General features: G+C 37.9%; 1 protein-coding gene and 1 pseudogene across 1 annotated transcript; both read left to right on the top strand.

Moving 5' to 3' along the window:
- The first annotated feature begins 12870 nt into the window (after window positions 1–12870).
- LOC107702638 (major histocompatibility complex class I-related gene protein-like) lies at window positions 12871–16459 on the top strand. The gene is made up of 6 exons (XM_016505020.1): window positions 12871–12982; window positions 13904–14170; window positions 14271–14549; window positions 14749–15039; window positions 16150–16293; window positions 16384–16459. The coding sequence occupies exons 1-6, from the start codon at window positions 12937–12939 to the stop codon at window positions 16398–16400; spliced, it is 1044 nt and encodes a 347-aa protein (XP_016360506.1). The 5' UTR covers window positions 12871–12936; the 3' UTR covers window positions 16401–16459.
- Window positions 16460–17527: 1068 nt separating this feature from the next.
- The window catches only part of LOC107702608 (uncharacterized), a 9675-nt pseudogene continuing 4600 nt past the window's right edge, over window positions 17528–22602 (top strand).

The following is a 22602-nucleotide window of genomic DNA, read 5'->3' as shown; positions in this document are numbered from 1 at the left end:
CACACCTCACTTTTCAGACCGATGAGCTTTGTAAAAATCGACGCGTTTCAGAAAGGCGGGGCATAGAGGAGAAACAAAAATGTACAGTATTTGGAAAATAATGTGTTTTTTTAACCTTAAACCGCATAAACACATTTCATTACACCAAATACACCAAATAATGTTAATTTTAGCAACATCATATGACCCCTTTAAACACGCCCTCACATATCTACGTCACTGTGTGGGAAGATTTGCATAACACTGCCCAAATGTTCACGCAAAGAAAGAAGGCGTAACTTTGATTCTCGCTGTACTGTAGTATTGTTGCTGCCACTGCCATGTCGTGGAGATGCTGTGTGTTTCGTTGTGAAAGCGAAACTACTTTGTTTGGCCTTCCAAAAAAGGACACAACTAGAAATCAGTGGTTAAGTTGTATTTACAACACTGTTCCAGAACAGTTCAAACCAAATATTCAGATGTGTGCAACGCATTTTACGAAGGACAGGGACTGTTTCCTAGGAGAGTAGCCTACAATGCGGTGTTCTGACAAATAATGCTGACTCAGAGCCTGTAAGTAAATTTTCATATTTAAAGAATTTGCCACTGATGATTCAAACGCGAGTTTTGAGCAGTGTAGAGTAGCGCTTGTTGTTTGTCTTTTCTCCGATCACAAATGCAGACATGGTTTTATGTTTACGCGGCGCAATGCAACGCAACACATAAAAAGACAGTATAAGTCATTATAATCAGTAATTATGTCCCCACTGGATGCTACAAATGCCTTGTTTGTAATGGGTTTTATTGTTTTTGTCTCGTCGCACAGGGACACGGTATCACCTTTTGGCCTGCTGTACATGAGACCCTTACAGAGGTGACTCAAGACCAAGGGGGATTTCTCAGAGGGGAAATCCGCTTCGCATGATCAAGGTCACGCTGTGATGTCTTCGTGCCTTAGACATGTGGAGGAAGCCTTGGTTCTTGTCTCTGGGCCCGGTGCTGGGAGCTCCTAGTCGCCACATAACGCTAGCGACGGACGCGTCCCTCACCGGTTGGGGAGCGGTCATGAGTGGCCGCTCAGCCCACGGTCTGTGGAGCGGTCGCCATCTCACGTGGCACATCAACTGCCTGGAGAAGTTGGCCATGTTTCTAGCATTAAAATACTTCCTCCCAGACCTAAGAGGCCACCATGTGTTGGTGCGCACCGACAACACAGCGGTGGTCTCTTACATCAACCACCAGAGAGGTCTGCTTTGGCGCCCCCTTTACAGGCTGGCGCACCAGATCCTTGTGTGGTCCCAGGGGAAACTCCTCTCGCTGAGAGCAGTTCACAACCCTGGGCATCTCAATATGGGAGCAGACGTCCTGTCGAGGCAGGGGCCGAGGCTCGGGGAATGGAGGCTTCACCCCGGGGTGGTGACGCAGATTGGGAGAGTTTCTGGACAGGCTCAGGTGGATTTGTTTGTGACTCAGGCGACATCGCACTGCCCCCTCTGGTCCTCTCTGACTCCTCCAGCTCTTCTCAGACTGATGCTACGGTACAGACTTGACCGAGGCTTCGTCTGTATGCCTTTCCCCCGATCACTCTGCTCCCGGGAGTTCTGGAGAGAGTACGCTGGGACGGGGTCCGTCTACTGCTAGTTGCCCCATTCTGGCCGGGCCGAGTATGGTTCTCGGACATGGTGTCCCTTCTCGGCGGCTCTCCATGGGAGATTCCAGTCAGGAGGGACCTCCTCTCTCAGGCGGAGGGCACCATCTTTCATCCCCGTCCGGAATTGTGGAAGCTGTGGGTGTGGCCCCAGAGGGGGCACATCTCATAGCCTCCGGTCTCTCAACTGAGGTTGTTGAAACCATCCTCCAATCCAGATCTCCCTCAACGAAGGAACTGAATGCCTTGAAGTGGGAACTTTTCACTTCTTGGTTTGGAGACTGCCAGCTCAACCCAGTTAACTGCCCGGTTGGTACAGTGCTGGAGTTGCTGCAGGCCCGTCTCTCTGCAGGGTTGACCCATTCCACCTTGAAGGTCTACGTGGCGGCCATTGTGGCCTACCACACCCCTCTTGGTGGTCAGTCAGTGGGCAGACACCCCCTGGTTACACATTTCCTCCACGGTGCACTGAGGCTGAGGCCTCCGGTACGATCTTGTGTCCCTCCCTGGGACTTGCCTGTGGTGCTAGAGGCTTTCTGTAAACCTCCTTTCGAACCTATTGAAGAGATATCTGATCGTCATCTCACTATAAAGACTACCTTCCTTCTGGCGATTTCTTCTCTAAAGAGAGTTGGTGGTTTGCAGGCCCTGTCAGTGGCCCCTTCCTATCTCGACTTTGTGCCAGGCTTGGCCAAAGCCGTTCTCTACCCTCGATCGGGTTATGTACCTAAAGTTCCCTCTTCTGCACCACGGCCCATCGTACTGCAGGCCTTCTGTCCTCCTCCCTTTCAGGAGCCTGACCAGCAGAAGCTTAACTTTATGTGTCCAATGGACGTCACCCCGCCCGTGATGTCTCTCTCATCCATTGGACTGATTACACACGTGATTCAGAGCGTGGTCACACTGAAGGCATTCCCACAGCGCTTTCGAATCAGCGTCTTGTTCCCTCGGGGGGAACCATGGTTACATGGAGACGTTTCTCCAGAAGAAAAGACCAAGGTAAAACTCATGTGTCTCACATGTGTTTAATTACAGATTTGCCAAAATACTAAAGTCTGCAATCAAAATACAGAACTCAAACATTTCTCATAAAATTTGCCCAAGACAAAATAACACATCAAAATACTTATTTTGTTTCAGCTGAGTAAATCAGATTTACAGGCTACTGTTCTTTTAACTTTTACTGTTTGTTGTAGCAATACTGGCATACATGCTAATGGTCATTCACTTAAAGTAGTGTGAGCAGCTCAGTTTGTAAGTCACAGTTAAACCTGCTGTGGTTTGATTTATATACATCTAATGTGTTTTGATCTGTTGGTGGACAAACAGCTTCTGCATTAATGTGTCTATTATTAGATAAATTAGGTCAGTGGTTTGTGGCTGGAGCGTTTCTTCATTTTCTCTACTGCTAATATGAACCAAACTTTTTGACTTCTGCTCCATACAAGCCTTCTCCACAGTTAAATAAAATGAATTAATTAACAGTCAATTATGAAATCAAACATTATTCTTATAATGCATCAGTTGAAAATGTAAGATCATTAAAAGCTTGTTGATTTTCATGAAGTTAAAGGAGACAAACGTGTGAACGGAAACTGAGGTTGGGGGAGGATTCAACCAAATAAATATGACAGTTCAGTTATGAGTGTTTTCAGACATTTTACGTGTCACTATCAGGGGGTTTTCAGTGAACTGAAGAAGAAAATGTTTCTCAAATGTGTTTTGTTGTGTGTGTGGCATCTTGGTGAGTTTGAAATGTGCTTTTATGACTTCATTTGCTTCTGTTCTGGTAGCATGTAATAAATTACTGGTTAAATTAGTTAGAGAGGATTAACATTCACTGTTATTCTCATATAGAAATAACTGAAATGTGTTTTTACTGTGAGAACACGTTTGAATTCAGCTCTATTCAGTGTGGTGCATTATAGATTCATCCAGCCTGTTTTTTGCAGTTTGAAACTCCAATGCTGCAGCATTCATTTTAGTTGTCGGAAGTAAAAATGTCTATATTGTCTTTATAATATTGTTTGTGCTTCATCAGTCATATGTTTCCCAACCATAAGAGTTTTTGTTTCAGTTACACAAAATATCTTAAACACCACACAGATCAAGTTACTGATATAAAAGTTTATCAATTTATCCTTTCTTTTTTGTCTCTGTACCACTGAAGAACATTATTCAAATACTTTAAACTAGATCTAGTGTTAGTGATGGCTTTATTAAAACCACTTAAGCTCAGGGCGTTTTTTGGTATTTTCGCCTAAATTTAACATACTCAAATTCAAATGTTTACCCTGCACACATACAATGGAGGAAATGAAAAAAAATGGTTTCACTGTAAAGAAAACCCTTTGAACTACAAAATATGAGTGTAATTCTTTATAAATAACATTATATACTTTTCAAATATTACTATAAACACAAAAAAAAAAACATAGGCGCTTTTGGAGATTTAAAACTAACAGACGCGCTGGCTGTGCGCGCTTTGGATATGAAGAGCGCCTGTTTCCAGACGAGTGTCTTTTTCTGTACCTGGACAAAACGCTATATATATCTCACCAATGGAAGCACGCAGAAATGTGGAAATGGTCTTGTTTGAAAGAAGAGATCCTAATCTAAAAGATAATATAGAGTATATAGATATTTGTGGCTGTTTGCGGCTGACTGAAGCAGTGCTACGAGTATAAATGTAAATTCGCTCAGAGGTGACCAAATTTTACATCGCGATTCTATCGAAGATAATTCGATCTGTGATTGTCACACAATGAAATAATCTACATCGTCAAATTCCTGAGAATGAGAGCTTTCTTGTGATATATGACTTGACTTTTTTGTGAAAAATATATAAAATACACATTCTTCGTAAAAATGATTCGCAATGGTTAGGCGGAAATTCGTGTGTGGGACGAATACATTTCTAAGCTTAATTTTACTGCTTTATGAATATAAAAACCAAAATGAATGGTATTCTTTGTAAAGAAGACACTCCAAGCTTTCAAATGAACCCATATATGGGCTGATACCATATAAGGAAGGCTATGTAAATGAAGCATAAACATTTTTAACGCGATTTTGGACCCGTATTCGGATCCGCAGAGTTTAACTGGTTTAAACCAGCACATCATAATTACATTAAAGTATAATTAATCTGTGAAAAATTCTGTTCTTCAGGTGTGTTTGGTGCAAGCGAAGTGAAGTCAGTGATGGAGGGAGATTCAGTCACGCTAAACTCTGGTCTTACTGAAATGATGGGTGATTATTTGATTCAGTGGAGGTTTGGAAATGAAAACACATTATTAGCTGAAATCAATAAACGGGCTGACAGCATGTCTGTATATGATGATGTTCTTGATGGGAGATTCAGAGACAGACTGAAGCTGGACAATCAAACTGGATCTCTGACCATCACAAACACCAGAATTAGACAGGCTGGACGTTATAAACTACAGATCAACAGTGTGAGAAAGTCTTTTACTCTCATTGTCTATGGTGGGTTAAATATTTGTTTCACCTGTTTTTAATGACAAAAATTAAATGATTAATCCATGCACCATTTTTCTTCTTTCTGTTCTTTTATGTATTGTTCATTTCAAATTTAAATTCCAAACTATTTACTTTTGTAAACAATCATTAAGTTATTTAATCTGTGACACCCTCTTTCTGTTTGTTTTCCGTGTGTATTTGGTGATACAGATGAAATATCAGTGATGGAGGGAGATTCAGTCACTCTAAACTCTGGTCTTACTGAAATAATGGAGGGTGATCAAATTCAGTGGTGGTTTGGATATAAAAGCTCTTTAATAGCTGAAATCAATAAACAGGCTGACGACATCACTGTAAATAATAAATTCAGACACAAGCTGGACAAACAAACTGGATCTCTGACCATCACAAACACCACAACTGAAGATGCTGGACGTTATAAACTACTGATCAACAGTGTGATCAAGAGTTTCAGTCTCACTGTCTATGGTGAGTTTAATATTGGGTTTACTTTTATTTATAATGGACAGTCTGAGGAATAAAAACATGAAATTGAGATGAAATTGCACACCCGAGGTGGTGATTCGCGTCGTGGCGTTACACCTCGGGTGTGCATTATTTTTCTAATAATTCAACGGCCCGGAGTCAATTATTCCGCTTATATTATGGTTACCACACCTCAAGGCATCGATCAGATGATATATTTAAAGGGATTCGTCTACTTAAATCGCTATTGTGAGTAGGATTATTTCTTCCGCATCTCATCCAACGCCTCTTTTGCTAGTTCCAAAACGTCATTTTAAAGCTGGTAATGGAGGCTTGAGCCGTTGATAGCATTCTAATGCAGTTATTAATGAAGTTATTAAAAACAGAGTGAGAGAGACAGAGACACACAGAGAAAGAGAAAGAAAGAGAGAGAGAGAGACAGCTTGTGTGAATCAGGCTACCTCTGTGCATCTCTCAACAGTGTTCTGCAGCAGCGTCTCTAAACAGCGCTGTTATTACCTCGCTAGTGAGAAATGGCATGTGTAGCCTTTAAGTTGCTACACTATATAGGCTAACTGATAAAATCGTCAGGGCAGCGCTGACAACACCTTTTTGTGCAAACTGCGTGACCGTAATGTGCGTGTGCGAGCACGTGTGATTGCAGTAATTCCTGTGTGCTGTATAGGTACTGTATGCTAATTTCCGTTATTACAGTTAACTATGCGAAGTGATATGGGACTGTAATGCTGTCAAGAGAGCTGCCTGGAACTACGTTCGCCGTGTGTTTTCCTGAAAATAATTACACACCTCAGAACGTTCGTCAGCCAATCAGATTCAAGCATTCAACGGCCCCGTGGTATAATCCCCAATAACAACTGGTAAAAACTAATAACACAGGCTCATCCGGGTAACTGCAGTCGCCGCTATTCACTTGCTGGGAACATTTTTTCTTGGTGGAAGCTTTGCGTATGGTAGGCTAATAAAGTATTAAAACTCAAATCAATATTATGTGTTTAATTATTTAATTATGTCATCCTGGACTCGCTCTCTTCATACAAACGCAGCTGATGCCATTTTGCAACAATTTTGTACACTGTAATAGATTAAAAGATACAAACTGGTACGATTTTAAAACAGTTTCATCTTAAATCAATATATTTTATCGCCTTAATTATTTATGTGATGAAATGTTGTGTAATAAGTGGTATGACTGCACCGTATCCCTTATATGTCCATCTTTTGAACTTGCCGCTTGCTAGCAACTGCTTTCTTCACAGGAGCTATGCGTTAAAATATTTCAACTCAGATCAATGTTTCGTGTCTAATTACTTACTTTTGTGGCAAGCAGCCGTGTAATAAGCGGGATAATGCAAGATTTTCTGGAGCAAACCACATATTCAGCTAAAAACATGGTTTTTGTTAATACACTGTATATTAATGTACATTGATGAGTTTGTTTACCCATGGACGCTTTCATACGCGGTTCTCAGTTCAGCAGAAGTCATCATAGATTGAGATACAGCAAGTAGCGTTTTTGCATTTTCACTTGATCCAACAGCAAAAGAAAACAAATCCACAATAGCGTTTCCATGACTTTTCATCACAGTCTGTGAATGTTTCTCCTCTCGACGGTTCATCCAGCAGGAGGCGCTCGGAACTTCACATGATTTTTTGTTTTGTTTTGTTTTGGTTTTTTTGGTTTTTGTCTTATTGGAGACATCTGTGCACTAAGATGTTGAATGTTTTGAGTGTATTTTTTTCAAACCCTTGTTACTGTTAAATACATAGTGCACAGTAAAAATATGAGAATGATTGTGTAAGCTCATCATCACTTCACTTGAATTTCAGAAAACAATGATCCAGGCCTCTACAATTCTGTTTCTCAGAAGAAAAGACCAAGGTAAACTCGTGTTTCAACTAGTCTCGAGTTTTTACTTAGAAAGAGTTGTTTTCCAAACACCAAATCTCTCAGCAAACTAATTTCTCTAAATTAACAACCACATTTACAGGTCATTTAACATTTACTGATGAATTTCGTTGTAACAACACACACAAGCAAGCATTATAAATGTGATTCACTGGTTTTCGAGTCAAAATATCTCGAAATGCAATATTTAATGTTAATCCAATGCAATATTTATGTTAATTTCTTCCACCACACAGATTATGAAAAGTTTCAGGAGTTATTTGTCCATGACAGCAAATAATACATTTAATTATTTTAAATAATAAATGTTAAATAATTATTTCACTCATTTTAAATGATTAAAATTGTTAACAAAATCTAAACAAAAATCTAAATATTGCACACAGAAAATGTTTCTCGTGTGTTTGTGGTGTCTGGTTGGTGAGTTTGAAATGTGTGGGGTTTTTTTATGGCATCAGTTGTTTCTTTTATTGTGAAAAAATGTTCTTCAGATGTGTTTGGACAGTGGAATTTATCAACAAATGAACAACTCTGTGGCCAAGAGTTTCAATCTCACTGTCTACAGTGAGTTAAATATCAGTTTCACCTGTTGTATTCAAATAGATCTAAAGACATATCTTATCATTTAGATGTTTTGTTCTTAAAATGACTAATGAGCCTAAATTTTACATTTATAACATTCAGCTTTATTTTTTACTTCTATATCAGGTTGTTTTAAATACTCTACTTTTGGTTCCTCACAATGTTTCTAGCTTAAACTTGAATATCTTCATTCATCCTCATTTATCTTTATTCTCTCATGCTTTCCAGCTCGTCTGCCTGTTCCTGTCATCAGCAGAGACTGTTCTTCATCATCACCATCATCTTGTTCACTGGTGTGTTCAGTGTTTAATGTGAGTCATGTGACTCTCTCCTGGTACAAAGGAAACAGTTTATTGTCCAGCATCAGTGTGTCTGATCTCAGCATCAGTCTCTCTCTACCTCTGGAGGTGGAATATCAGGATAAAAACAGCTACAGCTGTGTGCTCAACAATCCCATCAGCAACCAGACTCAACATCTGGACATCACTCAACTCTGTCAACTCTCTGCTCTGGTGGGCGTGGCTACTGTCATTCGTCTGGTTTATGACATCAGATCCAGAAGAGCTGAACAAGGTCAAGCACATATTCACACATCAGAAACACATCAGTGATCTTTCATGTTTGATTTGGGGGTTTAGTGGCTTTTAAAAATGTACCTGTCTTTCAGTTTTATTATTGTACAGATTCAGTTTGAAGGCTTTGTTTATATGTCTGTCAGATAATACACACAGATCTCACTTTTCTGTCCGTTTATCATCTGTATTTGCTTGCCTTTATCAATAAACTTTTCTCACTCTGAAGTTCAAGAGTCTCTCCGTGTTTTATTACATTTACAGTTTTTCTGAATTGCTAAAACACTAAACACCAATCTCTGAACCAAATTCTCACTAGCTTAAACCAATTTGTCGAATAAAGCACTCTTTCTGCTAAACCTTAAACACATTCAGGCAGTTAGGCTCTATTTGCAAATCTCATGCACTCTTTTTGCAAAACTCTAAACACATTCTCATTCACTTAATATGGAAGGTCATAAAATTATAAAAGTGGTCAGTGCAAAGACGAAAGTCTCTGATATCACATCATCATCGGTGACAGATGAAGTATTTTTACATATCCTTCATGCTCGCTGAACGACGTGCAAACAGCATGAACACGTGACACTAGAAGTGTGTAAAAAAAAGCAGGCGTTACAAAGTCTCTGATATCACATCATCATCGGTGACAGATGAAGTATTTTTACATATCCTTCATGCTCGCTTAACGACGTGCAAACAGCATGAACACGTGACACTAGAAGTGTGTAAAAAAAAGCAGGCGTTAGTTGAGTTACAGCTACAGTAACATTTTCTGATAATAACTATGAACAGGAGAAATCAACCATGCATCATTCAAAAAGGCAAACCCCGGGGAATCACCAGAGATTATTCATCTGTTATTTATGTGTCCATCTGACCAGTGTCTCAAATCACATTCATCTGCGCAGAAAAGCAAAGCCGAAGCGCAACCGAAACAGAGGGCCTGTCCAAATACCCACACTTGTGGTCTTTGTACTTGAGCACTTGTCTACTTACATGATGTGTTTCCTGTATTTGGCATAAGTGAGCGTGAAGATGACAAGTGTGTGTAAAACTTTCCATTACTTGATTGTCTGTTCAATAGTTATTAATTCACTGTTTTGACATTGTAATTTTGTTAAATATGAATCTATTTTAAATCTTACTGTTATTCTCTCATGTTTTCCAGCTCCTTAAATATGTTTATTTACTGAGCTGATCTCTGTCTTTTGTTGTAGTTCAGACTGACACATTCATCGCCCCCTCACTCGGACTATTCCGCCCCCTCACTCAACATGAGTGTGGAAATAGATTTTATTTTTGAAATATAATTTATTTAAAAAAATACAGTTGCCAAATGCATAGGCTTTCTAGCATTAATATGATGCTACTATAGCAACAATTTAGGACAGTCCGTTTCACCAAGTCGCATTTTAATTGATCTGACAAACAAGCTTCCCGCGCAAGTGGTGCAACTAATGCAGCACTACTGAGTAAGCTACAGGTATGATGAAATACTTTTTTAATGTTTAATAGCGGGCTAGATGGTCGTAGTTAGTTGTTTATTTTGCTGTATTGATAACGTTACACAGTTTTGATACCGTTTTATGTCTGATGATCGTGTTAGATTACATGTGGAAGCATCTGTTGTTTCGGTTTCTTCTTCACTTGTGTTTTTTGGAAATTCTGTACAGAAGATGTGTACTAGTGCCCCCAACACTATAACAATGAAAACACGGATTCTAGGAGCACAATTATAGCTAAAATATATTTAGACTTTTTCTAAGTATAAGTCAAGTATACTTAAATGTCATTTTAAGTATATTTCTGAGAAGTACATAAAGCCCATTTCTGAGAACTACATAAAAAGTAGACTAAAAGTATACTTTCCTATTTTTAGTTTAAAAGAAGTATACTAATAGCACACTTGAATAAACTTCTTTATGAACCCAGTGTGAGCACTGTGTGAACCCAGTATTCTAATAGTAGCGGGCAGGTTTGTTTACGGTCCGACAAATATGTGAATGGGCCACATATGTTTTTTTTTTGTTTGTTTGTTTTTTTGTGCTACGTCATCGCCCCCTTTCGTTACCTCAGCCGCCCCCTCATCAGTGCTGCGCTGCATACTACTTCCTACTAGCCTACTTCACAAACTCATTACACATGGCAGTGAGTGGCATATGGTGTGTTGAACATGTGGTCTCAACAGTCTTGGTTTTATTTTTTTCTTGTGGTTCTAATAATAAAAACAGTCATTCAGTGCAAGAAACACTGACTCGTATCCCATAATATTCACTCATTCTATCCCATAATACTCCATTTAATGCTCCGGTCTAATGCATTATCAATCCTCATGATGAATTTGAGACTAACTTCTGTCAATCATTTAATATGAATAATGTTATTCATTTGTGTTTGTGTTACAGGAATCTGACGTGATGTTTCACCACAGAGCAACGATCAAACTCTCTGTGATTCGGTTTCCTCACAAATCGTGTTCTGATCATAATAACTGCATCTCACTTTTACACTTTTACAATACTTGAAAAAAATATATATTTGTTATATATTTAGCATATATTTGTTTTGTCATTTATTCATTTCCTCTAAGTGATTTTTGATAAGTTTGTGATCCTGAATAATAAATACAGCATATTACCAAAGATTGCTTTGTTCACACTGGGTTCATTAATATATCATGTTTTGTTGTTGTTGATTTTCCTGTTTGTCTGCACAGTAGTCACACAGCGACACCTACTGATCACTCCAATAAGTCATTTCCAGTACAGTAGTTCATCTCAGGACACAACAACAGCTAAAACATAATGACTACTTTTATCAGGGTTTTTGCGCATTATAAAAATAAAAAATAAATTAGGACAAAAAATATAATAAGTAAATGTAATAAAATAATTAATTCTTTAAAATAATCTGTGAGTTCATTTTTCCCATTTACTGGGTTCTCACAGACAGAAAGTCCATAAAGATAGTAAACTCCCAAAGTGATGAATGGGACATAATATCAAAAGAAAAAAAATGCATGATAGCATTACCACAACTTTCCTAAAGAGGAGAAAATAACACGAGAATGATTTCAGCCGTCAGAAGAGAGAAAGATGTCAAATTTACTGTCACTCCCTCAGAAGCTGTATTACAAACTTTGACAGATGTAGGATGTTAATAGCAGTGGAAGCGCGTCAGCACAGTCTGTGAATGTTTCTCTTCTCGACGGTTCATCCAGCAGGAGCTGCTTGACGCTTCAGATGCATTTTTTCGTCTTATTGGAGATGTTTGTGCACTAAGATGTTTAATGTTTTGAGTGTACATTTTCTAAGCCTTGTTAGCCTACTGTTATAAACATAGTGTACAGTTAAAATATGAGAAAGGTATATTGTGTAAGTGCATCATAACGTAACATTTTCTTAGTTTCTTAAGAAGAAGAAAAAAACAAGTTAAAGGGATAGTTCACCCAAAAATAAAAATTCTGTCTTTAATTACTCACCCTCATGTCATTCCAAACCCGTAAGACCTTGCTTCGTTCATCTTCGGAACACAAACTAAGATATTTTTGATGAAATCCGAGAGCTTTCTGACCCTCTCATAGACAGCCAGGGTCCTACCACAGTAAGGCACAGAAACGTAGTAAGGACATTAAAGCTGATGTAAATGCAAAGTGATGTAAGATTGTGAATAATTCATTCATTTCTTTTGCTTCCTCTTTTAAAACTAGAACTGAACATTTTTATAGTTTTAAAATTCTAAAATAAAATTTAAACTGGTAAAATGTGACAGTTTGTGTTCGTGTCAGATTCAGTGTTTGTTTTTTTCTAAATGTCCTTTATATAAAACACTGGGGCTCAACAGCTGCAGCTTTAGTTTCAGTCGTGATGTGATTCTCATCTGAAGTTAAAGTGTTTTCTGTGTTACTGAATGGAGAAGCAGGAGGAGAGAAACCACATACGAGTCTACTAATACCCCAGTGACTGGTAGTTGCAAAGTTACTTATAGCTAGTATGTCTAAAGTGGGCTATCATAATAAAGTCCTATCATAAATAATTAAATGTCTAGCTGTCTGCAGAAAAAAAAGGTTAGTGAGTGAAGCAACATCAACCTGTAAGTAAAATCGTCCTCCCTAAACATCTGTGTTGAGACCATGTGTTCTGTAACTTCCTTGAGTAACCACTTCTTCTTTCAATTGTGCTGAAGTCTGGAGTTTTTGCCGCGCTCTTTGACGACTACACTTGTTTGAGAGTCAACTGCATGGATTTTTGTCTGTAATGAAGTTCATCGTTTTTTTCATCTACGTACCTTTTGTTTACTCAGGTGAGATTAGTTTCATATCATCAATTAAAGGTTACATTCTCTAGCCATAGAAGCTGACATGGCATTAAAACGGAAAGAAATATTTCTCTGTCAGCAAATCTTTAGCTACTTCCGTGTTGAACTCTGTGTTGCTTTAGTTTTATTAATATATCGAATAAGCTTTTTTTATGTTTGGTTTTCATGTACATTTTTGTTTATTTTTAGTAATTTCATTGTGTGATTTGGTCATTTTATTAGCTGTTATATATAATTCACAGAAAATGTTATAGTTTTAGTTATTGATAATATCACTGGTTGAACTGACAGAAAATCATATGTTTTTTTATTCTGATGTAACGTTTTCTGAAAAAGAAATCAATATTTTTTTAAGTTTAGTTTTAGTTTATGTTTTATCTAGTTCTATATGAATGACTAAAGTCATGAACATAGTCATTCCCAATTTTTTTAAACATAGATCTAAACTTACACGGTTGTAATTCATGAATGCTTTGGAATAAAGACCTACTGTAAGGTCGGCCTTTTTAAAGAAGACACTCTATAAGCACTTAAATATGAAAGTGCCACAAAGTTCTAGAAGTTTAAGTTTACTGTAAAGCAAATGTTTAGAGCTAAATATTTTATACAAAATATGTTTTGCAGAATAATAATTGTAATTGTAAAATAGTGGACTCTAAAATTGCTGTAAAATTAAAGCCGTATGTCTAACCAAGTTATATTCCAAATTTGAAGTTGATATCACAAAAATGTAACCGTTTTCACAGGATGAATTTTGAGTTTAAAGCTTTCCAGTGATGCCTAATTTATGATGGAACTGCAAAAGTATTGATTTGAAATTAAAAGAAAAAAAAAACTGAATGACAAGAAGTAATTTTAATGTGGTTTTTAACCGTGTTTGAGAGCTTTGTGTCTTTGTTTGTTCAGAATCACACACCTTCATAACTACATACACTGGAATAAATGGACAGACGATTGAAGGCATCCCAGAGTTTTCTGCTGTAACTACACTGGATGGACGACAGATTGATTATTATGACAGTGAGATAAAAAAGCTGATTCCCAGACAGGACTGGATGAAGGAGTTTGAATCTACAGACACGTGGAAAGAAGACACTGAGATCAGACAACAAGTACAGCAGATCTACAAAAACAATATTCATGTTCTAATAGAGCGATTCAATCAGTCACATGGTGAGTTAAAATACTTTATACTACAGTTTCAAATTTCAAAGTTTACCTTATATACATTAAAAAAGGAGCAGATCTTATGGTATCTCCTTTTCTTCTTCAGGTGTTCATACGTATCAGAGGATGTATGGATGTGATTGGGATGATCAGACTGGAGCTTCAGAAGGGTTTGATCAGTACGGTTATGATGGAGAGGATTATGTCGCACTAGACGTGAAGGAGCTCAGATACATGACAGCTGTACCACAGGGATTCATAACAATGGCCAAGTGGAATAATGACAGGCACCAGCTTGAATTTCTACGACAATACTATGGACATGATTGCGTTTACTGGTTAAAACATTTCTTGCCTTTGAGGAAAGTGGATTTAGAGAGAAGAGGTAGCTTGTCTTTGAGAAATGTACTTTGTTCAACAAGTTGACAAGTGTCTTATTATAATGAATGAGTCGTTTGTGTTTCTCTTTTATCTCATGAATTGCTTCATTAAAACAAAATGTAGATGCATTTCTTTAACTGATCTGATCTGAAGAAGTAATATTTTCCTCACGCTTATTTTATTTTTATTTTTATTTTTTTTAGCTCCTGAAGTGTCTCTGTTACAGAAGGATCCCTCATCTCCAGTGGAGTGTCATGCCACAGGTTTCTACCCAGCAGCAGTGACTATCATCTGGTTAAGAAATAGACAGGATCAGGATGAGGAGGTGGATCTTGGAGAGCTACTACCAAATGAAGATGGGACCTTCCAGAAAGCATCTACCCTCAGTATTAGACCAGAGGAGTTAAAGAAGAACCAGTTTGTTTGTGTGGTGGAGCACGAGGGAAGGGCCTTCCAGAAGATTCTGACTGATGACGAGATCAAGAGTAACACCAGTAAGTTGTTAATAGTTGTTTTTACACCTTTTTAATGCTTTTTATTTGTATTTTCTCTAAGTAGCTGACATAAGATGTTAGAGGTTAATTATTACAACTAAAACTGAAATGACTAAAATGTCTGATGTTATAGAGAGATGATTATATAACATTTAATGGAGATATAAATGCTGCTGCAAGTGCAACAAACAGAAACAACCAATGAGATGGGAATAACTCAAGAATTAACTTGAGCAAGATTTAAAAATTCACAATCAATGAACCAGTTGCATAAACTTAGCCACTTTGTTAAATTTCCCCATATACCCTACATAGGGCACAACCATTTAGAAAGGGAACTCACGTGTGTTCACCAAGACACCAAAGTCTACAATCAAGAACCAGAGATCTCATTGTGAACTCAAGTATTTTTCATAATATTTTCCGAAGACCAAATCTCTCAGGCAATCATGAAATGATTTTTCTAAATGAACAATTACATTTACAGGATCCTGTATGTTTTCATTCACTTTCACTTTCAACAGAAATGTGGTTTGTTCTGTTGGGTGGATAAACACTATGAGTTAAATTAATATTACAGAGCAAGAGAGCTTTTTTTTTTTTTTCAATTTCAGCATGATTAAAAATGTGATATTGATTTTATGCAACAGTTCAGCAAACAAGAAGTTAATTTCTTCATCATCTTTGTACCAGTTCACAATTCAGTAAACTTCTTCTCTGCATGTGCTGTAAGATGTGCATTTGGGAATGCAACCAGTTTTGCAGTTACGCAATATTAACATAATTTCCAACATTTTTGTGGAAAGAGGTTTGAGTCCACTTTACAGTCCAGGTACAAATCAGAGCAAAAACTTTTTACTCTGCTGGACACTGAAAATGCGTTGAAGCTCTTAATTTTGGGCTGTCAAAGTGGGAAACACTGGGCTCGTATAGCGCTAGTTTATGTTAAATTGTTGTAAGCTTTATTCTAATCACTGAACACATGCAGACACACTTTAACAGAACTCCAGTGTCCTTGTGTAATTCAGCCACTCTTCTGCTATTAGTTTTCATACAGGCTCAGATTTAAAATATCCGTTTAATGACTGAGCTGATGTTTTTATTCCTCAGAATCTGTCCACTGTTGTGGTTCTACTGAAGCTGTGATCCGATTGGTCCTCTCTGCTCTGGTGGGCGTGGCTACTGTCATTCTTCTGGTTTATGACATCAGATCCAGAAGAGCTGAACAAGATCAAGCACAGATTCACACATCAGGTACGTGATTCATGATGTCCTTTCTTGCATATTGTTTTTTCATTTATATTTCTGAGATTTATTCATTTATGCCTTTATTCATTTTTCCAGAAAGTATTGAAATCTAAAGCAGATGCTGAATTTTAAAGGTCCTTCAAGTGTCTTTTTTGTTCTTCTAGTGTTTTTGTCATAATAAATACTGATGATTATTTGAGCTTGCGCTCTCTCTTTCAGTGTCAGGTTTTTAAAAACTCAATTTGAAATGCTTTATTGTTTATATTTCTCTCGGATACATGAAACAAATGTATAAAGAGACACACAGATCTCAGATCTCACGTTACTACTGCTGTCCATTTGCCATCTGTATTTGCCTTTATCAATAAAGTTTTATCACTCTGAGGTTCAAGAGTCTCTCCGTGATTTTTTTTTTAAGTTAAAGGTCCTCGAGGCGGGAATCGAACTCTGGTCGCCGTGAGCGCAGTTGCATTGTATGTCGATGCACTAACTACGACAGTCTCTGCATGTTTTATTACATTTATTATGTCGGGCGTCTCCGGGAGGAAAACTAACTTTGTGTGTTTTAACAATTTCAGCAGTGCGATCCATATAAAACTTTACATTATTAAAACGTTATTTAAAATAAAATAGTAGTTGTAAATGTTTACATTATAATTAAACCGATTAGTTTTCCGTTTGCTTTTTTTTTTATCCACAATAATAAACAAACAACTTCCCATAGTGTCTCTAACCTGACAAAATACTGATCTGTGAGATGCTGTAATACAGGCTACTGTACTTTGAGAACTCCATGTAATAACGTAAACACAAGATACCGGTGCTTCATTTCCTCCGAAAGGCAAAGTCTTTAAATCTCTGTAGTCTTGATTTATGTCTGTGTTTCATTTGTGAATCAACAACACCATCTGGTGTCTCAGTCTGAATCTGCACGTTATCAGGATCCTCTGCCACTGACTCCACTAGTTCTGTCTGATTGATATATGAAACTACAGCTAACATGCAACAAGACTAAGCAAAACACATATATACAGAATGAAGGAAAGTAAGGAAAGAGAGAGAGAGAGAAGAACAAAGAATGGCAGTATTTAGCATCAATTAATCACAACCTAATGAGAATCATCAGAGAATCAAAAATCACCTTGACAAAGGGGCCCAAACCTAGACACGCATCTAACTAGTTGGAAACGGTTACTTGCATTGGCTTTGTTGCTGAACAAGTGTCCGGATGCGGTAGACAATGGAGGCTCTTGATGAGTTCTGTAGGAGTGAGCTGGCGGCTTTCGTCGAGTTCTGAAGATCGGAGAGTCCACGGCGAATCAACAAAGTTACTTGAAGATAAAAACTACCGGAAAATCAAACTCAAGAGGGGAGTTTTTCAGGAGTCTTGGATATCATTTTGATACCAAGAAAGAAACATCTAGAAGATATTAAACCAGAGATACATTAATACACCTGAATATAAGCATTTTATATTAACATATTATGCTCTTTTACAAAGTCTTGATTTTGTTTTGGGCTGTTAAATAAAATATCTCCTTTTGAAGTGGACTTTGAGCTTTGTAACTTTGCAGATCTTTTTTATGATCAAACAGCAACATTACAGACTAACTAAAGTTGAAAAAGTGAAAAAGCATAATAGGACCCCTTTAACTAATATGAATAACGAGTAGTAACTAGGCTAATATAATAGGGAAACATACAGACAACACATGCATATACCAGATACATTTGTAACTGATTGATTATAGTCTAAATAAAGAAAATGTCTTTATGTGTGTGTGTTATGTGATCATGGTGTAGTTTGCTGGTCAGCCAGGCCGTTGGTGCCTGGCTTCCCGGGGGTCATTTACGTCTCTTTGGAATGTGTTTGAAGTTCGATGGGGAGACGAGAGTGGTGAAACTGTTTAGCATCTCCTTGATAGTGGGGGGAACCATTGGCAATTTAGCACCAATATAAATGTAGAATGTGGGGCCATGTCTGTAATTTATATGCAAATGTCAAAAGGCTAAAAGGGGTCTCTAAAACATAAAACCCCAATGATCATCCATGATTTTAAGCAGATGCTACAACACTGAACAGAAGAGGCAGCTGCGGCCAAATGGAGCTCAAAGCAGTCATCAAGTTAACAAGTGAAATCAGCAAGAAAAGAGCTGGATGTTCACACGCATCAACACTTAAAGCTGAGGCAGTTATTTTAGATGCATGACTTTACTACAGAACAGCCTCACATCAGCTCATCTGTCATTTTTTTACTGAACCAGTTGTGAAGAGTTTGTCTTTTCATATTTGTAGACTAAAACCGTTAAAGATGTTTGACAGATTTTGGTTCTTTCTTCAGATTCAGTGTTTGTTTTTTTGTTTTTTATATAAAGTGCATGTCTTTTATATAAAAACACTGAAGCTCAAACAGCAGCAGTTTTAGTTTCAGCCGTGATGTGATTCTCATCTGAAGTAAAAGAGTTTTCTGTGTATGATGTTGTGTGAAGCTCAAATCAACTTCAGTTCCTGCATCAGGAAATCAGAATTTTATTCAAAATCACCACCTGATCTCAGTTTGATGTTTTTATTCCACAGACTCTGTCCACTGTTGTGGTTCTACTGAAGCTGTGATCCGATTGGTCCTCTCTGCTCTGGTGGGCGTGGCTGCTGTCATTCTTCTGGTTTATGACATCAGATCCAGAAGAACTGAACAAGATCAAGCACATGTTCACACATCAGGTACATGATTGATAATGTAAGTTCTCACAAAATGTTTCTGCATTATTAATTTAAGGCTTTATATGTTCATCTTTTTCAGGAAATATTGAAAAATCTAAAGCAGATGCTGAATTTTAAAGATTCTTCAAGTGTCTTTTTTGTTCTTCTAGTGTTTTTGTCATAATAAATACTGATGATTATTTGAGCTTGCGCTCTCTCTTTCAGTGTCAGATTTTTAAGAATCCAGTTTGAAAGGCCTTTTTCTTTATATTTCCCTCATGTAAATAAAACAAATGAGTAAAGGGACACCCAGGTCTCTTTACTTCTGCTGTCCATTTGTAATCTGTTTTTGCTTGCTATTAACAATAAAGTTTTCTTAATATGAAGTTCAAGTCTCTCCATGTTTTATTACATTTATTATGGTGAGCTCATCCTGGAGGAAACAAACTATATGTAGGCTATCTTTTTGCAGTTTCAGCAGTGTCACGTATACATACTACAACATTTTTTGTGTATGTTTACATTATTATTGCTCATTCATTTTTCTATCCACAATAATAAACACCTTCCCGACACTCCGTTTCCTTCAACAGGCAACAATAAAGTCTTTGATAAAATCTCTGTGGTCTGATTTGTGTCTGTGTTTCATCTGCGGATCAACAACATAATCTTGTGGCTCAGTCTGAATCTGCATGTTATCAGGATCCTCTGTCACTGACTCCACTAGTTCTGTCTGATTGCTTTTGCTGTTCAGCTGGGCAGGGGCATAAATCGCAGGGGGGACGGGGGTCAGGACCCCATCTGAGGGTTGCACCCCCTAAAATATCATTACAAACCACTCTGTGTATTGTAAATGATATAATGGACATATACTTAAAATAACTGTGTTAGTAGTAAAACAATATAAATGCAAAAAAAGCGTTTTAAGCTTAGAAATGCCTGCTTTCCCCCTTTATCTCACCGATACACGTGAGCCTGGTGGAGAGAACAAAGGGTCGCCATGATTTTGCCAAGTAAGACATGTTCCTGGATCAACATCTTTTGTTGATCCTGGATCAACATTACTGTCCAAAAATATAGACTAAACCCAATCCCTACTCCTAAACCTAACCCTACCCATAATTTATTCCTAATATCAGTGTGAAATGATAGCTGATTAACAAGGGTATTGAAGCACCTAACCCTGATCGTAAGCCTAAAACAGATATTTCCTGAAAAGTTATCTCTCCATTCTGATTGGTTGATTGGAATGTTGTTCCAGGATCAACAAGGATGTTGATCCAGGAACATGTTGTACTTGGTGAAATCACGGTCACCGAGAACAAAGGTCTTCTGTAGTTATGTGTAAGTAGGCTGTAAAGGCTATTTTATTCACTATAAACATCGGATGAAGTGATTATTTCTCTTTAATACAGATGATGCTGGATCATTAATAAATTAGTCATGGCAAAAAAATTATGATATCCATTGTATTTTTCTATGAGCGATTATAAGGTTACCTAGCTTGTTTAATATCTTAGCTTGTTGGATAGTAAGTCACCCACTACAACTAACACGGTGATAAGTGTGAACTGATATTAGGCTAATATTGTAGGCCTACCGATGTGTTGGGTTTTGCTCAAGATGATGTTAAGTGGCAGATCAGTGGGCTTGCTGCGGTTGAATATCTAAATAAGAGATGTCCTCAGTCCCAGACAAAACCTAAAATACTATGTGGAGGACACAAAATAATTTAATAATTATAATATGACCTCCTGGTGAACCTCAAACGAACTCATATTTAAACACAGTCTCCATGCTATTTACACTTGCTGTGTACACATATCTATCCTTACAGGTACAATTTTGGCTGTATTATTTGTGTCACCTTCAAAAATTGCTCTTGAGAAATTTTGTTTATTGTCCCCCTACTGTTAGATGGAATTTATGCCCTTGCAGCTGGGTGTTGTTTGTTTTCTCATTAAAGAATTTATTCATAAACGAGGTATTTCTTTTATATTGTGAATACAGAATTTCCCTTTTTGGTCATAATAGTGTGTGATACAGTTTTTGGCTGAATTTAGTTCAGTTTGCTGGTGTTTTCTTGTCCTACCAGAATTGCTGATGCTGATTGCTGATGCAACTTCATATTGGTTTTGCTCACTGACTGATGAGACTCTCTTTGTTGACACCTCTTTGTCTCTGACACCTCTGATGAGGAATGTCCTTGTTGCTCATGTTGCTCACTGTTGCTTGTGGAACTAAGTCTTATAAGAGGAACAGCAAGTGAAAATGGACACTGACACTGGTGTTGCTGTCACTGGTGTCTGACATGGTATACAGCGAAATACTGAACCTTCTGCCACTCAAATCATCCAAAGTAATTCTTAAAACTTACATGGGGGAATCAGTGACCATGAAAGGACTCGCCCAGGTAACAGTTAAGTTGAATGGACAAACTAAAAGACTGCCATTGTATATGGTCTTAGGTGACTACACCAGTAACCCAGTGCGACTGGAAGCCATGCATGCTCATGCCATCACACTGCTCCACCGTGTTTCACAGATGATGTTGTATGCTTTGGATCATGAGCTGTTCCGAGCCTTCTCCATACTTTTTCCTTCTGTCATTCTGGTACAAGTTGATCTTAATTTCAGCCATCAAAAGAATGCTTTTCCAGAAGGGGTTTGGCTTTTTTTAGATGTTTTTTGGCAAAGTCTAATTTGGCCTTGTTTGCACCTTGTGGTGAACCCTCTGTATTTGCTCTTGTGAAGTCTTCTCTCGATTGTAGACTTTGACAGTGACACATCTGGAGAGTGTTGTTCTCTTGGCTGGATGTTGTGAAAGGGTGTTTCTTTACCATGAAGAGGATTCTCCGATCATCAACCACTATTGTCCTCCGTGGACGTCCAGGCCTTTTTATGTTGTTGAGCTCACCAGTGCCTTCTTTTTCCTGAGAATGTACCAAACAGTTGATTTGGCAACTCCTAATGTTCCTGCTATCTCTCTGATGGATTTGTTTTGTTTTTGAAGCCTACCAATCGTCTATTTCACTTGTATGGAGAGCTCCTTTGACCGCATGATGTGGGTTCACAGCAACAGCTTCCAAATGCAAATGGAACACTTAGAATCAACTCCAGAACTGGGGGAGGTTCATATTAAAGAGCTGTACTTCCTTACCTTTTCCTCCAATTTTGGCACCCTCAAATTAAAGCTCAGAGTTTGCACTTTAAGCCCATATTCATTATATAAATCAATCATAGCGTTAGTTCTGGCAGGTCAAGCTCGCATCAGCTGACTCTCAGCTGATCCCCATCAACCTATGGGAATACGACACCTAAGTATTCATATATAAGGTCCCGCAGTAGTATCAGCAGTTTTCGCATTGCTCAATAGCTAATTAAATGGCGAATTCGGCAGGCAAAACACCATCATCACTAGGAATCGGGAATTTAGAGAAGTGGAATTCGCTTCCCCAATGGTCTCACCTCCGATTCATTCAAGTTCGTTAACTTGAACACGTGAATTCACCGCACTGATTATAAACTGCCTGATTCGGAAGTGACTGAGTTAGCATTATTTCAAGCATCGCTACATTATTGTCATGGACTCCACAAGTTATGTGACTGACTCA

Source organism: Sinocyclocheilus anshuiensis, unplaced genomic scaffold (genome assembly GCF_001515605.1).
Source record: "Sinocyclocheilus anshuiensis isolate Anshui unplaced genomic scaffold, SAMN03320099.WGS_v1.1 scaffold802, whole genome shotgun sequence".
Classification (NCBI taxonomy): Eukaryota; Metazoa; Chordata; class Actinopteri; order Cypriniformes; family Cyprinidae; genus Sinocyclocheilus; species Sinocyclocheilus anshuiensis.
The sequence above is the reverse complement of the archived record's forward strand: the minus strand, read 5'-3'. Positions and strand labels throughout refer to the sequence as shown.

Coding starts and splice junctions, on each gene's coding strand:
- LOC107702638 (XM_016505020.1), top strand. CDS start 12,937: ATGAAGTTCATCGTTTTTTTCATCTACGTACCTTTTGTTTACTCAG. Junction 14,171..14,270: donor GCGATTCAATCAGTCACATG/GTGAGTTAAAAT, acceptor TTTCTTCTTCAG/GTGTTCATACGTATCAGAGG. Junction 14,550..14,748: donor AGTGGATTTAGAGAGAAGAG/GTAGCTTGTCTT, acceptor TATTTTTTTTAG/CTCCTGAAGTGTCTCTGTTA.